The sequence below is a fragment of the Oryctolagus cuniculus genome, chromosome 7 (genome assembly GCF_051225735.1).
Source record: "Oryctolagus cuniculus isolate XC-2025 breed Fujian yellow rabbit chromosome 7, ASM5122573v1, whole genome shotgun sequence".
NCBI classification, from domain to species: domain Eukaryota; kingdom Metazoa; phylum Chordata; class Mammalia; order Lagomorpha; family Leporidae; genus Oryctolagus; species Oryctolagus cuniculus.
In genome coordinates, this window is record NC_142873.1 from 82,141,370 (window position 1) to 82,164,288 (window position 22,919).

Genomic DNA, 22,919 nt, shown 5'->3' on the forward strand with positions numbered 1-22,919 from the left:
CTCCACTCTCAGAAATAGACAGATCATCCGGACAGAAGATCAACAAGGAAACAGCAGATTTAATTGACACTATTGCCCAAATGGATCTAACAGATATCTACAGAACGTTCAACCCTACATCTACAGACTTCACATTCTTCTCAGCAGTGCATGGAACCTTCTCTAGGATTGATCACATACTAGGCCATAAAGCAAGTCTCAGCAAATTTAAAAGAATTAGAATCATACCATGCAGCTTCTCAGACCACAGCGGGATGAAGCTGGAAATTAGCAACTCAGGAAACCCCAGAAAGTATGCAAACACATGGAGACTGAACAACATGCTCCTGAATGAACACTGGGTCATTCAAGAAATCAAAAGAGAAATCAAAAACTTTCTGAAAGTAAATGAAGACAACAACACAACATATCAAAACTTATGGGATACAGCAAAAGCAGTATTGAGAGGCAAATTTATAGCAATAGGTGCCTATATCAAGAAATTGGAAAGGTACCAAATAAATGAACTTTCAGCGCACCTCAAGGACCTAGAGAAACTGCAGCAAACCAAACCCAAATCTAGTAGGAGAAGAGAAATAATTAAAACCAGAGAAGAAATTAACAGGATTGAATCCAAAAAAACATTACAAAAAATCAGCCAAGCGAGAAGCTGGTTTTTTGAAAAAATAAGCAAAATTGACACCCCATTGGCCCAACTAACTAAAAAAAGAAGAGAAAAGACCCAAATCAATAAAATCAGAGATGAAAAAGGAAACATAACAACAGACACCACAGAAATAAAAAGAATCATCAGAAATTACTACAAGGACCTGTATGCCAGCAAACAGGAAAACCTATCAGAAATGGATAGATTCCTGGACACATGCAATCTACCAAAATTGAACCATGAAGACATAGAAAACCTAAATAGACCCATAACTGAAACAGAAATTGAAACAGTAATAAAGGCCCTCCCAACAAAGAAAAGCCCAGGACCAGATGGATTCACTGCTGAATTCTACCAGACATTTAAAGAAGAACTAACTCCAATTCTTCTCAAACTATTTAGAACATTCGAAAAAGAGGGAATCCTCCCAAATTCTTTCTATGAAGCCAGCATCACCTTAATCCCTAAGCCAGAGAAAGATGCAGCACTGAAAGAAAATTACAGACCAATATCCCTGATGAACATAGACGCAAAAATCCTCAATAAAATTCTGGCCAATAGAGTACAACAACACATCAGGAAAATCATCCACCCAGACCAAGTGGGATTCATCCCTGGTATGCAGGGATGGTTTAATGTGCGCAAGACAATCAATGTGATACACCACATTAACAGACTGCAGAAGAAAAACCATATGATTATCTCAATTGATGCAGAGAAAGCATTTGATAAAATTCAACACCCTTTCATGATGAAAACTCTAAGCAAATTGGGTGTGGAAGGAACATTCCTCAATATAATCAAAGCAATTTATAAAAAACCCACGGCCAGCATCCTATTGAATGGGGAAAAGTTGGAAGCATTTCCACTGAAATCTGGCACCAGGCAGGGATGCCCACTCTCACCACTGCTATTTAACATAGTTCTGGAAGTTTTAGCCAGAGCCATCAGACAAGAAAAAGAAATCAAAGGAATACAAATCAAGAAGGAAGAAGTCAAACTATCCCTCTTTGCAGACGATATGATTCTGTACTTAGAGGATCCAAAGACCTCTACTAAGAGACTATTGGAACTCATAGAGGAGTTTGGCAAAGTGGCAGGATATAAAATCAATGCACAAAAATCAACAGCCTTTGTATACACAAGCAATGCCATGACTGAGAAAGAACTGCTAAGATCCATCCCATTCACAATAGCTACAACAACAATCAAATACCTTGGAATAAATTTAACCAAGGACGTTAAAGATCTCTACGATGAGAATTACAAAATCTTAAAGAAAGAAATAGAAGAGGATACCAAAAAATGGAAAAATCTTCCATGCTCATGGATTGGAAGAATAAATATCATCAAAATGTCCATTCTCCCAAAAGCAATTTATAGATTCAGTGCAATCCCAATCAAGATTCCAAACACATTCTTCTCAGATCTAGAAAAAATGATGCTGAAATTCATATGGAGGCACAAGAGACCTCGAATAGCTAAAGCAATCTTGTACAACAAAAACAAAGCCAGAGGCATCACAATACCAGATTTCAGGACATACTACAGGGCAGTTGTCATCAAAACAGCATGGTACTGGTACAGAAACAGATGGATAGACCAATGGAACAGAATTGAAACACCAGAAATCAATCCAAACATCTATAGCCAACTTATATTTGATCAAGGATCTAAAACCAATTTCTGGAGCAAGGACAGTCTATTCAATAAATGGTGCTGGGAAAACTGGATTTCCACGTGCAGAAGCATGAAGCAAGACCCCTACCTTACACCTTACACAAAAATCCACTGAACGTGGATTAAAGACCTAAATCTATGACCTGACACCATCAAGTTACTAGAGAACATTGGAGAAACCCTTCAAGATATTGGCACAGGCAAAGAATTTCTGGAAAAGACCCGGAAGCACAGGCAGTCAAAACCAAAATTAACTATTGGGATTGCATCAAATTGAGAAGTTTCTGTACTGCAAAAGAAACAGTCAGGAGAGTGAAGAGACAACCAACAGAATGGGAAAAAATATTTGCAAACTATGCAACAGATAAAGGGTTAATAACCAGAATCTACAAAGAGATCAAGAAACTCCACAAAAACAAAACCAACAACCCACTTAAGAGATGGGCCAAGGACTTCAATAGACATTTTTCAAAAGAGGAAATCCAAATGGCCAACAGGCACATGAAAAAATATTCAAGGTCACTAGCAATCAGGGAAATGCAAATCAAAACCACAATGAGGTTTCACCTCACCCCTGTTAGAATGGCTCACATACAGAAATCTACCAACAACAGATGCTGGCGAGGATGTGGGGAAAAAGGGACACTAACCCACTGTTGGTGGGAATGCAAACTGGTCAAGCCGCTATGGAAATCAGTCTGGAGATTCCTCAGAAACCTGAATATAACCCTACCGTTCGACCCAGCCATCCCACTCCTTGGAATTTACCCAAAGGAAATTAAATTGACAAACAGAAAAGTGGTCTGCACCCTAATGTTTATCACAGCACAATTCACAATAGCCAAGACCTGGAACCAACCTAAATGCCCATCAACGGTAGGCTGGATAAAGAAATTATGGGATATGTATTCTTTAGAATACTATACCGCAGTAAGAAACAATGAAATCCAGTCATTTGCAACAAAATGGAGGAATCTGGAACACATCATGCTGAGTGAAGTAAGCCAGTCCCAAAGGGACAAATACCATATGTTCTCCCTGATCGGTGACAACTGACTGAACACCAAAAAGGAAACCTCCTGAAGTGAAATGGACACTATGAGAAATGGTGACTTGATCAGCATAGCCCTGACTGTTAATGGACAACTTAATACATTATCCCTCTTAGTATTTTTTTTGTCTGTTCTACTTAATATGACTGGTTTAATTCTGTAATTATCACACAGTTATTCTTAAGTGTTGAAAATTAACTGAAATGTGATCCCTGTTAAACGTAAGAGTGGGAATAAGAGAGGGAAGAGATGTATAATTTGGGGCATGCTCGGGCTGACTTGCCCCAATTGGTAGAGTTGGAAACATACCAGGGGATTCCAGTTCAATCCCATCAAGGTGGCATGTGCCAATGCCATCTCACTATTCCAAGTGATCAATTTCAGTTCACAATTGATCATAATGAAAGGACTAAGAGTCAAAGGGAGCACATAAACAAGTCTAGTACCTGCTAACACTAACCGATAGAATAAATAAAGGGGAGAGTGATCCAACATGGGAAGTGAGATACTCAGCAGACTCATAGAATGGCAGACGTCCTAAATAGCACTCTGGCCTCAGAATCAGCCCTAAAGGCACTTGGAGCTGGCTGAAAAGCCCATGAGAGTATTTCAGGCATGGAAAGCCAAGACACTCTGGCAAAAAGATCTCCGTGAGTGAGATCCCAGTGGAAAGAACAGGTCTTCAAAGAGGGAGGTGCCTTTCTCTGAAGGGAGGAGAGAACCTCCACTTTGACTATGACCGTGTCTAAACAAGATAAGAGTCGGAGAACTCAAGGGGCTTCCATAGCCTTGGAAACTCATGACTGGAGCATAGGGAGATTACTGATGCCATAAACAGGAGTGTCAATTTGTAAAGTCAACAACAGGAGTCACTGTGCACTTACTCCTCATGTAGGATCTCTGTCCTTAATGTGCTGTGCATTGAGGCTTAATGTTATAACGAGTACTCAAACAGTATATTTCACTTTGTGTTTCTATGGGGGTGCAAACGGTTGAAATCTTTACTTAATGTACACTAAACTGATCTTCTGTAAAAAAAAAAAAAAAGAAAGAAAAAAGAAAAAAGAAACTATCAATTCCCAACTTGACTCTCACTGGGATTAAACATGACAATAGGTCTGATCTGATTTCATCATCATTTAAAAAAAATCATCTATTATTTTTCACTTTATGTTTCTGTGTGGGAGCAAACTGTTGAAATCCTTACTTAATATATACTAAGCTGATCTTCTGTATATTAAGATAATCGAAAATGAATCTTGATGTGAATGGAAGGGGAGAGGGAGTGGGAAATGGGAGGGTTGTGGGTGGGAGGGACGGTATGGGGGGGGGAAGCCATTGTAATCCATGAGTCGTACTTTGGAAATTTATATTTATTAAATAAAAGATAAAAAAAACAAACAAACAAACAAAAAAGAGATGTTACAGTTTTTGCAAATACAGATCTGTAAAAGAAACAAATTTAAAGCATATCAAAGATGTGTAAAACTGAGCAAGTGAACCAGGCAAACTAAAGGGTGTTTGCATTAACCCTATTTTTTGAACCAATCTGTATTGGCTTACTTTAATTAACAACATAAAGGCTTGTATACACAGAACTTACTCTTACTTTTATAAGACCACTCTAGCTGGAAAGCAAAAACATGAATACAACATAGGTCTGACATCACTTACAACACTTTAATACACTTTGCATTGTTGGGTTCCCATACCAGGACCCCAACACGTCGAGATGCGCACCCCAAAGACTCAGATTCCAATCCAGTAGATGCAACACGCAAGAGGATTTATTCAATGTCTGCGCACAAATGTCTTGACAGCACAAAGCCATCCAAAGAAGAAGCCCTGAACAGTTGTTAACAAGCATTTTTAAAGGGAAAAACCACACAATTTACTTAATACACACAATTTACATGCTAATTGGATGGTTTAAATGATACACACACGATTCACATACTGGTTGGGGGATTTAAATGAGGGGGTTAGTGGCGGGAAAATTTTTCTGGCTATCGCAGGAGTCACTTTAAGACTTTAGGGTGGGATATCTGCTGCTGGCCAGAAGGTGCCCTGCAACTAGGAGTTATTGCAAAGCCTCGAGGCGGGGTTCTCGCTGTGAACCACATCTCAAGTGACAGCTGGTGCCTAGGGCTCTTTCTAGGAACTAGCACTCTACATGGGGCAAAGGCTACTTCTAAGAATTAACTCTCTAAGTAGGACAAAGGTTACTTCATCTGGGCCAGAGGGGAATGGCTCTTCAGCATAATCTGAATTGACTCAAACAGCTGTTACTTTAACAAATCTAGAGTCTTATCCTTTGAGAGTTCAAGGCATCTGACTGGAAGCCTCAAAGTTGGAAGACTCGTTTAGAATTTAAACTGTTAGAGAGTCAAACCATTTAGCCAAAAGTTAGTACGTTTAACCTGAGCATTTTAACCAAGGCTGTGGGTTAGATCTGATCAGATTTAATGTAATCACTCAAACATTAAAGACAGGCAAATAACGTAAACAACTTCACATAGTAGTTTTCCCAATCAAGACTCAGTCCTGACAATAGAAAAATATGAAACCTTCAAGACATGTGAAAACTCTCATCAGCTAAGTCAGGGACAGCAGCACAGAAAAGAGCTGATCATCAGTGTAGGAGCCCATTGCTTAGGTTTCCATTAACTGCAAAGAGAAAGACCCATCAGGTTGGAAAGGGTTAATGGATTAAGGTTCTTGCTCCCTTAGGTAAGGCCAGCAGTAGCCAGAGGCATTTCCCTTCCCCCCCCCCCCCCATTTAGGAGGGGTTTTGAATTGGAAATGGAGAGGGAAAAAGCAGCCCTAGGAAGCACTCTCCCTAGAGATATCTGGCCTTGCCTGCATGGGTGAGGCAGGCCACATTGACAGGAAGAGAGTGCAGAGAAAGGCTGTGGTCCCCCATTAACAGGGAAGACTGCACGCTGGGGCCTAGCAGACTGGTCATGGGGTTGGGGAGGCGCACTGTTTATAAGATGGCAGCAGACAATCCCAGGGAGGGGAATACCCATAAAGGGGTGGCCACATGGGTGGCACTAGGCTAAAGGTCCCCTCTGTAATTGGAGGGGCCATGGATTGAGGCGGCACTGGGCCTTCAGGGGTTACCACCACACCTGAAGGCTCTACCTTAGTTTTAACTGCCTCTGGGGATTTATGAGCCGCCTGATACTCCTCATCAAAGGCCAACCAGAACATGTGTTTCATATTAACCGGCTTAGGTGTGTAAGATTTTTGGTGTGGCTTTAAGCCTTGAGTCTTTAGTATGTACTTCAGTGCCTTAGGCACTGGGTCACCAAACTTAGCATGAGATTGCCCTATCCTTTCTGGGATACCTTACCTCCAGAGCCTCGCTTAGCCGTCACCCAATACTTTCACTTAGGCCAGAGTTAGTCCTCTCGGGCCAGAGTCAGTCCTTCTTTAGGGCTCCTTTGAGTACATCGTGCCCCACATTGGGTGCCACTTGTTGGGGTCTTAAGCCTGAGGCTAGCTCCTGACCAGCAGGGGACAGCACAAGCACTCCCTGGCAAAGTGAACTGGAGAGGTAAGGTCGACGGGTCAAGCACACTGCAGCAAGAACCCGTGAGTTCTGTCGAAGAAGAAACTACTTTATTGAGGAAGTGTACAGGTTTATAAGGCTTACAAAAGGCATGCGCAGTAGGGGAGCCAACCAGCAAAAAGGTCATGCAGGCGTGGGCGGACCACGTGCAGTGGCATCTTAAGCAAAGTACAGGGATCACGCACTGCCCATGTGTCTGGAACTAAAGCAGACCTATCCCTGCCGGTGGTCTGATCTTAGATAGCTTACCCACAGTAGCCACACACACCCCTCGAAAATCCACCAGGCACCATATTGTAATGGAGATTTGAGGCAATGCCCAATAAAGGTGGACTGGTCTTTGTCTGCTGGTTTACTTCACTTAGCATAAAGAGCTCCAAGAGCAGGGAGGCAGGAGGAAGCAGGAGGATTTGGGTTCTAGAAAGGACTTCAGCCCCTTTGCACATAAGCGGGTAGGATCCTTCCCTCATTGTTCTACTCAGAGCTCTTTGCTTGCAGCCCAGATTGGAAACCCTAGGAGCAGCAGGGCATCCTGGGCACAGCAGGCACAGGGCTGCAGCCTCTAAAATCCATTGAGATACTAAAGGGTCCGGAGAAAGCACCCGCTGGCCTCGCACCAGGCCTGTGAAGTCCTCCTGCTGCCTGCGCCCACCACTCCTAAGTAGGCTGCGCTAGGAATTCCTGGTGGTCACTGTCAGTGAAGGGAAGGGGCCAAGAAGAAGCTCCTCCTCACACTTACCTGACCAGGGCGCCACAGTCAGGACCAAGCTCTCCTCTGCCTGTGCTCACCACTTGCCATCGCTCCTGATCTGGCTCCTCCTACACACACTGTTAAGTTGAAAACCACCGCTGTTCTCGCCACCCAAATAAGGGCTGAGTGGAGGACAACCGAAAGCGAAATCTATGCTTTTCTTGGTAATGGTTGAGATGTTTGCTGTGTTTTACAAGTGGACAGGAAATCGTGGTTTCTAGGAAGAGGGGCCAAGAAAGTCTTGGGCTTCCAGTTTCTGAATCGCTGTGCCCCTGCTCATCCTAGATGGAGCCCCTGTCCCTCTGTCCATTCCGGCACCCTTCAATCAGACAAGAGCAGCCTCTGCCTCTAATGGCCACCACAGACACTGCCTGGGTAACACGCACACTCCTGGGCAAGCTGACCTCCCTGCAGGTCAGGGGCTTGCACAGGGGCCTGCAAGGAAAAGCAGTTCATCCTCCTGAGATCCAAACAGGAAGCACCTGGCATGGAGCCCTTGTGGGGGCGCCTACTCTGGCGGCTGCTGGGGATTGCTGAGGAGACACAGGCAAGCACCCGGGGCTCCAGGCAGACCTCAGAAAGGGCCCCTTGACCTGCGCAGCCCTGTGAGGGTGGCTCAGGTAAGCTGAAGAATGTGTCTCATTGTGTGGATGTTTCCACAGAAGCCGACCTAAGTATGATTCAAATACATTCCCAGGTTCCTGTAGGGTGTATGATGCTTCCTGGAACTAGTTTCTCTTTTTTTTTTTTAACCTGGGGAAAGAAGGGTGTATTTCCATTTACATGGCATAATTCAGTGAAGCAATATTTATAATTCTATCTGTAATGATATAGCATCCACACCATGTTTATACTTTTTATTTTCACAAGTAAGAGATAATATGTGATTTTTGTGTTTCTGGGTATGGCTTACTTCACTTAGCATGATGATCTGAGATCTGTTTGGTGGTTGAATATTACAAGTAACATTTCATCTTATACACACCACACCACGTGACTCAGCAGTGCTGCCTCCCATATCAGCATTAGAAGGAAGCCAGGAACAGGAGTTAGAGCTGGGTATCAAAGCCAGGCACTCCAATATGAGACAGGGTCTTAACTGGCATCTTAACTGCTAGTCCAGATGTCCTGCTAAGCTTTGAACTTTCACATGCTGTTCTTGAAACATAACTCCTTAGATATGCAGTCAAATACTCAGTAAATCTGAGGAAGAGTCTAGAATCAAAAGTAACAGCAAGTCTTGTTTTTCAGTACGAGCTTGAACAAATTGGTCAGCTTCAGTGGATTGCAGAATGTGACTGAGTAGAGGGAGATGGAGGACAACATTTTCTCCCAACTTGACCTGCAGGAAACCCAAGCCATCTGTTTCCCTACCTCTGGAAGGATGTCACATGATCATTTCTTTGTACTACTTTCCTGTTGGCTTAAGGGTCCTTGTCATATGGATGAGCAGAAACTATCAGTTTATTTTTAAAATTTTATTGATTTGCAAGATAGAAGCCATTGTAATCCATAAGCTGTACTTTGGAAATTTATATTCATTAAATGAAAGTTAAAAAAAAAAAAGGTAGAGTTACAGAGAGGCAGAAGCAGAGAGAAGGAGGGAGGGAGGGAGGCAGTAAGACAGATAGAGAGAGGTCTTCCATTTACTGGTTCACTCCCCAAATGACTGCAACAGCAAGAGCTGGGTTGAGTCAGAGCCAGGACCACGTGGATGCAGGGGCCCATGCGCTTGGGCCATCTTCTACTGCTTTCCCAGGCCATTGCAGAGAGCTGGATTGGAAGTGGAGCACCTGGGACTCGAACTGGCACCCATCTAGGATGTGATACTGCAGGCGGAGGCTTTACCCATATGCCACAGCTCCAATCTGAAATTATGAGTTTTCAACAGCTTATTCCTTAGTCATTTATTGGCTGGCATAATGAATGATCTGAAATTGTTTTTTCAATATGTAACATGATCCTTTTAATGCATTCAATTTTATAAGTAATGGTTTAAAAAAGTAAATGGAAAATACAGATGAACAAGGGAAACTAAGAACTTTTCTCCTTAAAATAATACAGGTCTGCTGCTTGGGAGATTTTTCCACAGAATGTTTCCACACATTCCAACAGATTTGTCCCCTGTGCTGCACAAATACCCACAAGTGTCCCTATCTGGAGGGACACATTGGTATCCTGTTGTGAGCTCTGGCTTCCCTGGGATACACATTGTGGACACAAAATTTAGAGTAGTTACACAAATTTCCTCCAAGGATGCTGCAGATGACCCGAGAATAGATTGAAAGAGTCCCCTGATAGGTGGGAGTTGGAGAGTGGGAGTTCTTCTAAGCAGAGTTTATAATCCAGCAAATTGTAGTTACAAATGTAACTATAGTCATTAATTTCTCTGTGATGAAAGTACATTTTTAAATGGAAGATTATTTATGTGGATACTTGAATATGAAGCCCTCTCTAAGTTGTGCAAATTGCGGGAACTGATGAAATCTGCCTTTTAATCAGGGAGAGGCAGTCGCGTGCTCATGACAGTGCCCTTCAGCTGTCAGATGTCACTGTTGTAGATGGAGCCGGAGCCCTGCCTCATGAGGCACTTGTGTACCTAATGGTCCCTGGGAGGAGCAAAGAGCATACTTGCTGAAAATGATTATGGATTAGAATAAAAGGTCTAACCGATCCTGTGTAACACTTGGTGAACTGGCCCCTTCTACATCCCACCTACCCAAATGACAGAATAGTTCCTTTTACTCTTCAGGTTCAGTTCAGAGTCCCTTCTTCTCGCTGTTTCTTTTAAAATTGTCTACCAGAAATTTTAAAGTTCATAATCTTATATTTTTGAGTGACTATGAGACAAAGAGGGACACCCAGGCAGACAAAGACAGAGATGGCTGCCATCTACTCATTCACGTCTCAAATGTCTGCAATGACTGCAGCTAAAATGGGCAGGCTTTTCTTTTTTCTCAGCTCACCTTCTCAGCCAGGAAGCTGAGTATTTATGCAAAGGATAACAACTAAAGTCATTGGCAGGTTTTGCATGAAAGCAAATTCTGGTATCCATTTCAGGACTCAGATGCAAACTTCATCTTCTCTCAAATGAAATGGAAAGTGAAAGCAAGCAAGGTTTCTTTAAAATGGAGTTGATACCCAGAAATCAGCTGTCTTCTAATTATATCTATTGTTTATCTCAGGCAACCAGAACATAGTTCCAGGGACAATTGAATGCTTTTGTCAATGTTTACTAGTAACAGAGCTTTCCATCTACCATCCTACTCCATTCCAGGTTAAGTAAATCTACTGCTGTGAATTAATTTAGAAATGTTGATGACCAGTGATTTAACTATTTCTAAGGAATATATTTATAAATAGAAACATTTATAAATGCTTATAATATGTGTGTATGAAGATACTTCAAATTTAATAGTATTAATGGTATTGATATCCTATTTATGAGTCAATGTTTTTCATCAATTACAGTTAATTATGAATTTCTATTCATGAATATAAATTATTTTATAATTATTAAAATGCAGATGTATAACATGAGAGAGATTTCATGTAAACAAAAATCATTGATTTCATTAATAATTTCTAGGTAATTCTTGTTTATTTAGGAATTCTTTTTTTTTTAAAGATTTATTTATTTGAAAGAGTTACATAGAGAGAGGAGAGAGAGAGAGAGGTCTTCCATCTGATGGTTCACTCCCCAGTTAGCCGCAATGGCCAGAGCTGTGCCGATCCAAAGCCAGGAGCCAGGAGCTTCTTCTGGGTGTCCCACATGAGTGCAGGAGCCCAAAGACTTGGGCCATCTTCTACTCAGGCCATAGCAGAGAGCTGGATTGGAAGTGAAGTAGCCGGGTCTTGAACCAGTGCCCATATGGGATGCCGGCGCTTCAGGCCAGGGCATTAACCCGCTGCGCCACAGTCCGGCCCCTTAAGATTTCTTTTCAACTGTTCCATTTATTCTTAGACACATGTTAAACACAGCATCAGCAATGGGCAAGGCACTGTCATGTTAGGGGTCTCTGGGCACAGAGGAATTATTCACATAAAAATAGTTCAGATGGTGTGTTGCCCTGCGCCTCCCAGTGTGCGGCCTTTTGGCCTCCACTCACTCCTGGGTTGGGTGCTGCTGTCCCCTCTGACACAGTATTGATGGACAGCTCCCCTCTGCCCACCTCAAACACTGAAGTCTGTCACCTTTGATTATGTGAACGCTGTGACATCTAAGGAATGTTAAGGATTGTTCTTTTCAGTGGGAACCTAGAAGGTCCGGAGTGGGCGCTCCCAGGGAAAACTGAGACACATTCTTCAGCTTACCTGAGCCACCCTCCCAGGGCCTGGGAGGTGTGAAGGGGCCCTTTCTGAGGCCTGCCTGGAACACAGGGTGCTTGCCTGTGTCTCCTCAGCAACTCCCAGCAGCAGCCAGGGTGGGCGCCCCCTCCAGCGGCCCCTTGCCAAGCATTTCCGGATTGCATCTCAGAGGACACAGCGCTTGTCCCTGCCAGGCCTTGGGCAAGCCCCTGGACCTCTTCTCCGGGGGCAGTCAGCTAGCCCAGGAGTGTGCGGTGTAACCCAGGCGGTGCCTGCGGTGGCCACCAGAGATGTGGCAAGGATGCTGTTGTCTGAGTGAAGGGAGGCCGTTTGGACACAGACACAGGGGCTCCAGCTGGGAGAAGCAGGGGCAGAGGTTCAGAAACTGGTGGGCAGCCTGGACCTCCCTGGAGCTACCTTCTACAAGCATGTTTCCTGTGGAATACTTTCCACACTTAATAGGTGTGGCTTCAGTTTCGGTTTTCCTAAATGGCCCTCAGTTGAAAGGTCAGGTGCGCTTTATTTTCATCTCCTGAACGAAAGGAGCCAGACCAGAAGCAGAGAGCAAGAGGTGAGTCTGCACCCTGGCCAGGTAAGTGCGCAGCAGTGCTTGGCGTCTGGACCCCTCCCCTCCCCTCCCCTCCCCTCCCCTCCCCTCCCCTTCCCTTCTGGACAAAGATAGCCAGGAATTCCAGCTTAGGCTTGGCTCTGGTGGTGGGCACGGGCACGGAGAGGATGGCTCTGAGACCTCGGGCGCTGTCGCCCTGCGGCTGTGCATCTTTGCCTGACTGGAAGCAGAGTGCTTCACCTGTGTTCCCAGCATGCGCTGCTCCTCCTGGGGCTTCCGCCATAGGCTGCAGTGAAGGTCCTGAGGGGAACTTGAGGGACGGATCGCACTCCCCTATATATAACAGACAAGCCCTTTCTGGGACTGCGACTCACATTCAGGCTCCCTTGAGGAGGCTCTGCTTTGGGTTATCAGTCAGTCACAATTTAAAAAAAGAGAGAGAGAGAATCTAATACTTGTTTTTGTGTATCTCGGAATATTTTGCATTGAAGAAACTAAAACCATCGTAAATTAATCTGTTTCTTCCCAAAACTATTAAAATCTTTACTCTGAGTTTAAAACAATCCTATAGTTCATTTTCTTTTGTGCACAGCAATGAATAGCTCAGATTTCACTCCCCAAATTCTGCTCCCATCTACCTACAAAAAAAGAATTGTAATTAAAGGTTCTTAGAAAATAAATTGGTGATTTTTTAACAGATATCCTGATAATTTTCATCTTAAAAATCAAATTGGAATATATTAATAATTTTAACTTGCTTTCTGTAGAAGGAAAATATTATCCCTGAAAATTTAAAAATACCTGCACTGAGATTGTTTTTCTCAGCATCACATGAATGAATCGGGCAATCATTTTCGCTTTCCTGTAACACTGATTAGAAAGTCTATGCTTACAAAGGTGAAGTCCATTTCCAGGCAATGAACCCTAGAGTTTGAACCCTGGGGTTGCACCTTGGCAGTCCAAGAGCAGCGTCTGTGCTGTGACATCCCGGGACAGCTCTGGGTTCCTGAAGCCTGACAAGATGAGGGGTTCTGTCAGAATCTCTCCCTTCACTAGGATGAGGGATTCTGTCAGAGCTGGGTAGATCCCAGACACCCTGGCTCCTGTATCTCTTCCCCATCTCTGACAGTCAGGTATCTGTTTATTTCAGTTACAGAAATTCCTGGTCCCCGGTATTTGTCGGGTTACTCCAGACCTCTGCCAGGGCCTGTTTTGAGAAGAGCTGCAGAATTCATCTTTCTGCCTTCTTACAGGATCCTCCTCCATCCCTCCTGCTCAGTTCACACCAGTCACTGCACCGGACCTCATCGAGGTCTGGAATCCAAATCACTGGGAGATTTTCTCAGGGATTTCTTCCCTGATTACTCAAAATATAAATTCAATCCCAACCACCCCTATTCCTGATCTTTGCATATTTTCTTCTGAGAGCTTACCATTATTTAACCTGCTTTCTTTTCCTTATTGCTATGTGTATTGTCTCCTCAAACTAGGCAAGAGCTGCTTAATACAGGAATTGCTATCAGTTATAGTAAGTACTCGTGAAATATTTGAAAATTAATGAGAGACACAATTTTTTTGGATGTCTAGAATCTTTTCTGACCACTCCCTTTTTCCTTCATATCATAATCTTCCTCTACTTACCCCCAAAATAGTAGTGGTTTTTAAGGTGCTGACATTAGTACTTTGTCTTGTTCTATTTTAACAGAACCTAGGCAGAGTTTTTTAGAGTTCTTGTAGAAACAATAAGACAATGTACATGAGGCATCTGTCCTTGGTCTTGACATGATGAAATATTTTTCCTTTAGAGACATACAGGACATAGCAAATTGACATGCATTCCACAGGCAGAAAGTTCATATGCTTTTGCTTTGAATAACCACTAGCTATGACTTCAGGATCCTGTTTTCCAATAAATGAGTTTTCTTGGTTACAGGTTACCATGGCAACTAATATCACCATGAAGACCCCCATCTGTCTAGTGGAAAATTGGGAAGAGCAGCTGAAAGTAAATCCTAAAGCACTGGAGATTCTTAACCAGATATCTCAGCCTGTGGTGGTGGTGGCCATTGTGGGATTGTATCGTACAGGCAAATCCTACCTCATGAATCGCCTGGCAGGACAGAAACATGGTGAGTGTGGGCCTGGGGCAAGGGTCATTTACTTGACACCGGTGACAACACAGGCTGATCACACCTTGTCCCTGTCACCTTAAAGAAGAGCATAACTCCTCCAAAGCAGAAAGCTTCTATTTCTCACCTCCAAATTTTTACCTCAACTATATGTGTCCAGAAAATCTCCTTCTCTAGTCCATTAATGAAGATTTCCCCAACCCTTCTAAAAGATCCAGTCAACCTCATTTTCTTTACATTTTTACCATTTTTTTTTATATTATTTGAAGATCAGAGAGACACAAACAGACAGAGATCTTTCACCTGCTGGTTCATTTCCAAATGCCCTCACAACTGGGGCTGGACCAGGCCAAAAGCACTTAGAACTCTATACAGGATTCACTGGCATCTGAGTACTTGAGTTGCCATTTGTTACATCCCATTGTATGTGCTATTAAGAAACTGGATGAGAAGCAGAGGTAGAACTTGAACCAGGCCCTATGATATGGGATAAAGTTGTCCCAAATAACATCTTAACCACCGCTCCAACTACATGCTGGTTATCTGATCCCATCCATTATAACCTGCCCATGAGGTGAGCTACAGTAATTACTTCTTTCTTCCTCTCCCATCAGTTTTTCACCAACTGTATGTTTAGTTCAAGTAGCATATAAAATTTTAAAACTTTTTAAAAAGTAAATTTCAAAAGCATGCATAGTAGAATTACTCTATATTCAATACCAAAATTGAGCTACATTGCCTTCTATTTTGCTTCGTGCCATAATAAATTATTTCCCCTACTCTTTCTATATTAAACTTTCTCCAATATGTAAACTATAACACATACAGAAGAATATATAATGTACACATGTACATAAAGTTAATAAATATAAAGTGAATGCCTATGTAATCAGGATCAAGAATTAAAAACTTTACAAAAACTAAAAGGTCCAAATAATACCCCCTTACACTCTCATTTGAGCTCATCAGTATTTTGGTTTTCATGTACACTCTTCCCATTCTTGCTTTTTAACAATAGTTCTACAGCATATATATACACTCTAAGACTTTTGCCTTTCTTTTAACACTTTTTTTTACAGGGAATTATAGTGATTTTATTCTTGGGTGTCTCTCATCTTTCCTTCAGCAAAACTTTCAAGAATCCTCTAGATATTATATATATTGTTAAATTATTGAGTTGTACTATTTTACATTATGTGATTGAGAATACTACACCTTATTTATACATTTGTTGTTAATGAACATTAGTAATATTTGTAGTTAGTATTGTTTATGAATGACAGTCATGAATGTTCTTGTATTTATATCCTGGTGAATATGTATAAATCTTCCCTTTACAAGATACCCAGGAATGTAACTGGGGCATCAGAGATAATTGTCTCCAGCCTTTCCTGATAATACTAAATAGTTTTGTGTGCAATTTACATGTTTGTTAATAGCAATGGAAAACACTACACATTGCATAAATTTAGTAACATGAGACAAATGTTAAATTGGGCTTATCTCTAGACTGTGTAGTTATATATTATTTATCTCATGATGATTAAGTGTGAGCTTCTTTTAACATATTTATTTGCCATTTGTATTTCCTGGTTTATGAAGCCTTCTTTTTTCTTTTTCCCTACCAGTTGTCCCTTTGCTTTTACTGACATCTGGGACAATGTGCTTGTTCGCATATTTGTTGGTTCTACTCTAAATTTATGCAATAGTTTCACCCCTAATGACTGACTTCCTGCCTGGCTCAGTGTCATTAGGGATTGACCATTAGTCGACTAAACTACTAAACTGTGAAGATCTTGCATCTTTTTCCATCTCTCTCTCTCTCTCTCTCTCTCTTTCTCTCACTTTTTCCCTCAATCACTCTCTCCCAACCTTCTTCTAGGCCTCCCTCCTTGTCTGCTTTTGCTTTCTCTCTCCCTCTCCCCTTTTTACTTCCAATCTTCCATTGACCCTAAGACACAAAGTTTAATTTTCCTTAGAGACATTTTCATCATCAGTCTGCAAAATGCACTTTCACTTGCTTGGATCACATATTTTTTTAGGATACTCTTTGAATAATGATAGAACTTAGAACTGTAAGAGACAGATATCAGACTTAAAGGTTCAACAACATTGTTCTTGTTGTTCACTCAAGACAGCCTTAAAGAGCAATATTGTAAATTCTCTGTACTCTACTAAGAGAATCCGTGCTTCCAAAATGCTTTAAACATCTGAACTCTGACTCAACCACTCTGCCATATCCTAGGAAAAATGGAAAAAATGAGAATCACTCCCAGTCCAGGTTCATGAGCAGAACCAGATGACTATTTGTCTCTCTTAGAGTGTGACTCACTGTGCATGTGTATGTGTGCTTGTGTGTTTATATGAAGGCACTTCAAAAATGTTGTAGAACATAGAACTAAAAGATATTTTACTTTTGGTGGTAAATGTTTTTCAAATTCATGTGACTGAGAGTCCTCAAAATGTTCATGGAAATTGTGTGTTGCAAATAAACATGTGAAGGGATTTAAACATGTTTGGTGATAAACTAACTTACCATTTAGCTTCATTTTCCCACAAACTTTATAAAGTAATCCTCTCCATTCACACTTGTCCTTTCTGCAAGGGGGAGTTGGACTTTTTCTCTATTAATCAGTCAGCAATCAGCTATTACCATAATGCAGAAAAGACTAAAACATCTCAGGCTTTCTGTCCTCTCTGAGAGAGCACCCAGAGCACAAGAAAAACCTTCCACTGGTTCCTGGCCATGAACCTCAAACCATCCCCTTGTGGGCTTCAGCCTTTGGAAAGCAGGGCCAACAGGACTCACAGCTCTGTGCTGCTTTCCATTCACTTACATCTCCCTCCTGAGGGTAACCACACAGGACTCATAATTAGCTTGAAGAAGAGAAAAGAGAAAAAATGAAGGGGAAGATGTGGGAGTGAGAAAAATACAAACTGGAATGTATCAGACTAAGTTGTGGTAGGGCATGGACGATCAATTCAAAAATAATTGAGGAGAGTTCATTGGAGGGATTTACAATGCAATGTACGGGGTACAGAGAAACAGTGTAATGTCAGAGAGCACCGCAGGAGGGCAATAACAATGTCCAGGGGGCATTATCTTCCCCATAGTCTGAAGAGACAAGCAAAGAGTAGATGCCAGATCATGGTCAAGACCAGAACCGTAGGCTGGAGCCACATGAAAGGAGCTGTGACCTGAGATAGAGGACTGAGGCACTGGGACGCTGAAGCCCAGCAAGGTGGAAGCAGAAGGAACACGTGCCTGCATTCCTGTCTCCTGTGAGGCTTCCCACTGATGGAGCCCTAGGAGAGGCTGGGAGGTGAGAGAGCTCTTTAGTCTCAGATAAAATGACGTGGGGTAGTAGACTTATACCAGCTCTACCATGAGTTGTTTGAGTCTTTGAAAGAGCATTTCTTGAGAAAGTCATGCACACATGGCCTGCGCCGCGGCTCACTAGGCTAATCCTCCGCTTGTAGCACCAGACCCCAGGTTCTAGTACCAGTTGGGGCGCCAGATTCTGTCTGGGTTGCCCCTCTTCCAGTCCAGCTCTCTGCTGTGGCCCGGGAGTGCAGTGGAGGATGGCCCAAGTGCTTGGGCCCTGCACCCGCATGGGAGACCTGGCTCTTGGCTCCTGGCTCCTGGCTTCGGATAAGCGCAGTGCACTGGCCGTAGCTGCCATTTGGGGGGTGAACCAACGGAAAGAAGACCTTTCTCTTTGTCTCTCTCTCTCACTGTCTAACTCTGCCTGTCAAAAAAAAAAAAAAAAAAAGTCATGCACACACACACATACACATATATATATACACACATAGTTTTATGTATATTTATGGGTGTGTGTGTGAGTGTTTATGTACATATAAAATTTGTTTTCAGAAAGTACCCATTTCTTGACCAGCGCTTGCATTCCTACAGGTTTAATGAATATAACCCTGGCCACCCCGTCAGCCTGCTCTCGGGGTTTTTTAATTGTCCTCTTCCCTTCAGGCTTCCCTCTGGGCTCCACCATAGAATCTGAAACCAAGGGCATCTGGATGTGGTGCGTGCCCCACCCCTCCAAGCCAAACCACACCCTGGTCCTCCTGGACACTGAGGGCCTGGGCGATGTGAAAAAGGTAAGCCAGACAATGTTCTATGCCCTCAACTGTGCTCATATATTTTTATTTGCCACATCACTTCACTTTTTCTGACACATTCTCCAAACCACAAATCCATTAACGAGCAATAAGGTTAAATTCAGTTTCTCAACCTTCCTTAGAAGCCTCAAATACTTTGATATGTAATAAAGAGGGATTCTTCTTCTTCTTTTTTTTTTTTTTTTTTGAGGGATTCTTCTTATTTTTAATGCTGGAGTAATTATTTAATTTAATGATTATAAATGAACTAGTCAGTTCCACACTCCGCACTAAGTACTAAAGGTAAAACTGTAAATAAGGTAATGGGTAGAGCCTAGTTGTAGAGACTACAATGCAATCTGTTCAGCGTAGCACCAGCACAAAAAGTGGGAAACTGATCTAATCGTTTGAGTTAGGTAGAGTTTCCTGAGAAAGCTCTATTCTATGGATCAACAGAATCTACTAAAAATGGGAGGTTGAGTAGGAAGTAGTGACAATGAAAATATGGTTTCTGTGAAGAAATCTGTTGAAATCACCTTTAGAAAAACTTCTGTTTATTATTAAATTTTTAATCCAATTCTCTGAGCTTTGAAGATGAATTCTTCTTTGACTTATTTGAAAACATGAACTAAACCCCACCCCAAAATGATTAATGGGTGATTTTATGCATTTTATCTTTACAATATCAGGTGCAATCAACATTTTCTCTTTATATATATGAATCTCAGTCTAAAGGTAAAGAGGCAGCAATAGATCTTTGGCTTCTCTTATGATGGGAGAAAAGCACCAACTTAGATTTTAAAAATTTTAAAATTTTAAAAATTCAGTTTTAAATCTATTGATCGTTATCTAAGTATAACCAATATGGACTGCTAATTTTTAATAAATGATGCTTTACATGAATCTTCTATTCATGTAACTAAATTTTTTAAAGGATCAAAGCAAAACAAAATATAAAGTGTACAAGAGATACTACTGGCTGATTTTGTGACTCATACTGTGATAGGGTAATGCCTTTTACATCTTGACAGGAATCTCATTTCCAGCCTCCCCTCCCACTCCAGCCTGTGTACTCAGCACTTCCATCAAGTGGGATAATTTTTAATGCCTTTATGTGACTGTGAGCTAAAAGTTCCAACTTAGCCTCTGTTAGTTCTTTGTCTGCTGGATCCCTTCATCTTTACAAACCCTTTTTCTATCTATGAACTCTTCAAATCTCAGGTATTTTCTATTTACTGCCATCATATCCCAGTCACACAGAATCCCTTCTCATTCTGAATTCAGGGTAATTATTCACATTCATAGGCCTCCATATCTTCACCTTTGTTGTGTTTGTTTGGCCTTGGTCAAATTTGGATTCCACTCATGGGAAGGATTATCATTTTGGTTACACTCATATAGTGACATGTTTGTTGCTCTATAACATCATCCTCTGGAGCTTAGATTGTCATATGGAACTTTATAAGCTCAAAACGTATGCAAATTCTGTCCTGATGAAGAGTTGTTGAACTTAATTGCATAGGATTTGTGTCCATGTTATAGTAATCATCAAGAAAAACATTTTCAAAGAAGAAGGAGGTGACTTTCTCTGAAGGGAAGAGAGAACTTCCACTTTGACTATGACCTTGTCTAAATAAGATCGGAGTTGGTGAACTCAAAAGGCTTCCATAGCCTTGGTATCTCATGACAAGAGCCTAGGGTGATTACTGATGCCATAAACAAGAGTGTCAATTTGTTAAGTCAACAAAAAGGAGTCACTGTGCACTTACTCCCCATGTAGGATCTTTGTCCTTAATGTGTTGTACAATGTGAATTTATGCTATAACTGGTACTCAAACAGTATTTTACACTTTGTGTTTCTGTGTGGGTGCAAACTGTTGAAATCTTTACTTAATATATACTAAATTGATCTTCTGATATAAAGATAATTGAAAGTGAATCTTGATGTGAATGGAATGGGAGAGGGAGCAGGAGAGGGGAGGGTTGCGGGTGGGAGAGAAGTTATTGGGTGGAAAAAGCCATTGTAATCCAAAGCTGTACTTTGGAAATTTATATTTATTAAATAAAAGTTTAAAAAGAAAAACATTTTCAGTGGGATACTTTTATTCTTACTAGTAGACACCTATGTTTAAGCACTTTTTTAAATACTTTGACAGTAACAATGTCCTTCATTTATTTGAATATACAAACTGAGTGTGGTCATAGTATATCAAAACCACATTTCTTTTTAGTAATTATATTTGTAATTTGTAATTAATTCAGTTATAATATAGCCAAAGTGTGAGCAAACAACCAAATGAATGATAGATGAGTAAATGAAGAGCAGATGTGTAAGTCTCTTGTTTCAATGGATTTCCCAGGGAGACCCTAAGAATGACTCCTGGATCTTTGCCCTGGCCGTGCTTCTGAGCAGCACCTTTGTCTACAACAGCCTGGGCACCATCAACCACCAGGCCCTGGAGCAGCTGCAGTATCCTTCTAGAAATGGAACTTCCATATTTCACTGAGTTTAGGAGAATGTTGGCGTTGTTTCTTTTTTATGTAACTTATTTTCCTGGTTCTTTAAGAGTGGACATAGGGATAATGGAAGTGTTTTTCCGAGTTGTTTCTAAGTGAGATGTAGAGTTTGTGGTGTAGAGTTTTTTCCTTAACTGAGATTTCAGCTTTGTTACTGAACTCACAGAGTTAATCAGGGCAAGATCTTCTCCCCCATCTGATGAGGTAGAGGACTCCGCAGAGTTTGTGAGTTTCTTTCCAGACTTTGTGTGGGCTGTGCGGGATTTCACCCTGGAACTGAACTTGAAAGGACAGCTCATCACAGAAGATGAGTACCTTGAGGATGCCTTGAAGCTGATTCCAGGTATCAGAGTGTGCTCTGGGGATGGCTGATTTAGTTACAAGGTGGGGTCAAGCAGGACTGTCCTATAGCATTTGGAATAAATGTTTATTTGAGATCAAATTGAAGACCAAACTAAAGACAACCGGTGATTGAAAGATGGCCATGATTTTGTCAATTATTACTGAAAAATTTCAGAGGATGAGATTTAAAGTCAATGAATAAATGTAAAGTTTAATGTTACATTAACCATTTTAGTCCAATCCGTAAAACTTTAAAAAATGAGAACTGCAATAAATGTTATTACTTCTTGGACTCACATTTGTCATACTTAATTTCAAGCATTTCTCTTACTCTATTCTGAGAAAAATAGATCAACTAGGAAGTTATTAAACAAAGAATCACAAGGTAATCAAATGACCTCTTTGTTGAAAATAAGTTTCACTAGCTATGTTTTACTACCTTTGACTGATGGATCGATCCTTCATGGAAGCATAATTATATCTTCAGCAGTACAGGGGAGAGGGGATACTGCTATGTGCCTACGCTAATACAGTCATTTTGTCTTATTTATAACACCAACATCTTCATCCTTAGGTAATGTGTGATCAGTTTAGTGTTATCAATTTATTACAGTTTGTATTTAGAAGTGTAGAGAAGTAACAACACTTAGAGGGACAATACCCTTTATTTAATTCTTTTATTATGTTTTTTTTTAACAAAATGTATGCCTCAGAAGCTCTTCAGTTACTGTCCATTCCAATATAAACTTACTTTGAGAGCTAGTGATGTCTCCAAATTTTATTTAGATTAGCTTTTTTTTTAAAGCTTACTGCTAAAGTACTCTATAAATGTGATAAAGGGTGCGCATATATTTGGTCATGTTTTTGAAGCATTTTTTGCGACTGACTTGAATGTTTTCTATTCTTATGCTGTTTTAAAAATGTCACATCCTTATTTCTAGCACTACTTTAATGTTCTTATTTCATTTCTGACATGAAACTGTAATATTAGAAATATGTTTCCAAAAGGTTTTATTAATTGATTCTTCAAAATCGTGTGAGTATAGTCACTCTACCCACCACAAGTGAAAAGGATCCATGATAAATGTCTTCTCTTGAAATGAATACCTTTCATTCCACTTTAGAGTAATTGCATCTCCGTGCAGAAAAGGATACCCCATGCTTTGTGTATATTAGCATGACTACTTTGCACATTTGGATAAAGGACAATTTACAGACTCAGGAGCTGCCATATCA

General features: G+C 41.2%; 3 protein-coding genes across 10 annotated transcripts in view; 1 reads left to right on the top strand and 2 right to left on the bottom strand.

The window, feature by feature from the left end:
• The window catches only part of LOC100347754 (guanylate-binding protein 7), a 63,204-nt gene extending 55,365 nt beyond the window's left edge, over positions 1–7,839 (bottom strand). The window contains exon 1 of one of the 2 annotated variants that reach the window (XM_089300414.1): positions 7,692–7,830. The gene's annotated coding sequence lies outside the window, so the exon portion shown is untranslated. Of the gene's footprint in view, positions 1–7,691 lie in introns of both variants that reach the window. The other variant, XM_008264924.5, reaches the window with a different exon arrangement.
• The window catches only part of LOC100346985 (guanylate-binding protein 7), a 144,718-nt gene that overhangs the window by 98,551 nt on the left and 23,248 nt on the right, over positions 1–22,919 (top strand). For 2 of the 5 annotated variants that reach the window (XM_070078099.2, XM_089300429.1), the window contains exons 2-5: positions 14,513–14,708; positions 18,697–18,824; positions 21,185–21,294; positions 21,488–21,684. In XM_070078099.2, the coding sequence (XP_069934200.2) occupies positions 14,519–14,708; positions 18,697–18,824; positions 21,185–21,294; positions 21,488–21,684 (625 nt within the window). In that variant the 5' untranslated portion in view covers positions 14,513–14,518. Of the gene's footprint in view, positions 1–7,957; positions 8,324–12,106; positions 12,604–14,512; positions 14,709–18,696; positions 18,825–21,184; positions 21,295–21,487; positions 21,685–22,919 lie in introns of those variants that run through there. The other 3 variants (XM_089300430.1, XM_070078098.2, XM_070078102.2) reach the window with 3 other exon arrangements.
• LOC138850611 (guanylate-binding protein 7) overlaps positions 9,167–22,919 on the bottom strand; it is a 121,982-nt gene continuing 108,229 nt past the window's right edge. For all 3 annotated transcript variants that reach the window (XM_089300402.1, XM_089300400.1, XM_089300397.1), the window contains one exon: positions 9,167–9,571. Coding sequence is in view for 2 of the 3 variants with exons in the window: in XM_089300400.1 (XP_089156526.1) it covers position 9,571 (1 nt within the window). In the remaining variant the exon portion in view is untranslated. The remainder of the gene's footprint in view (positions 9,572–22,919) is intronic.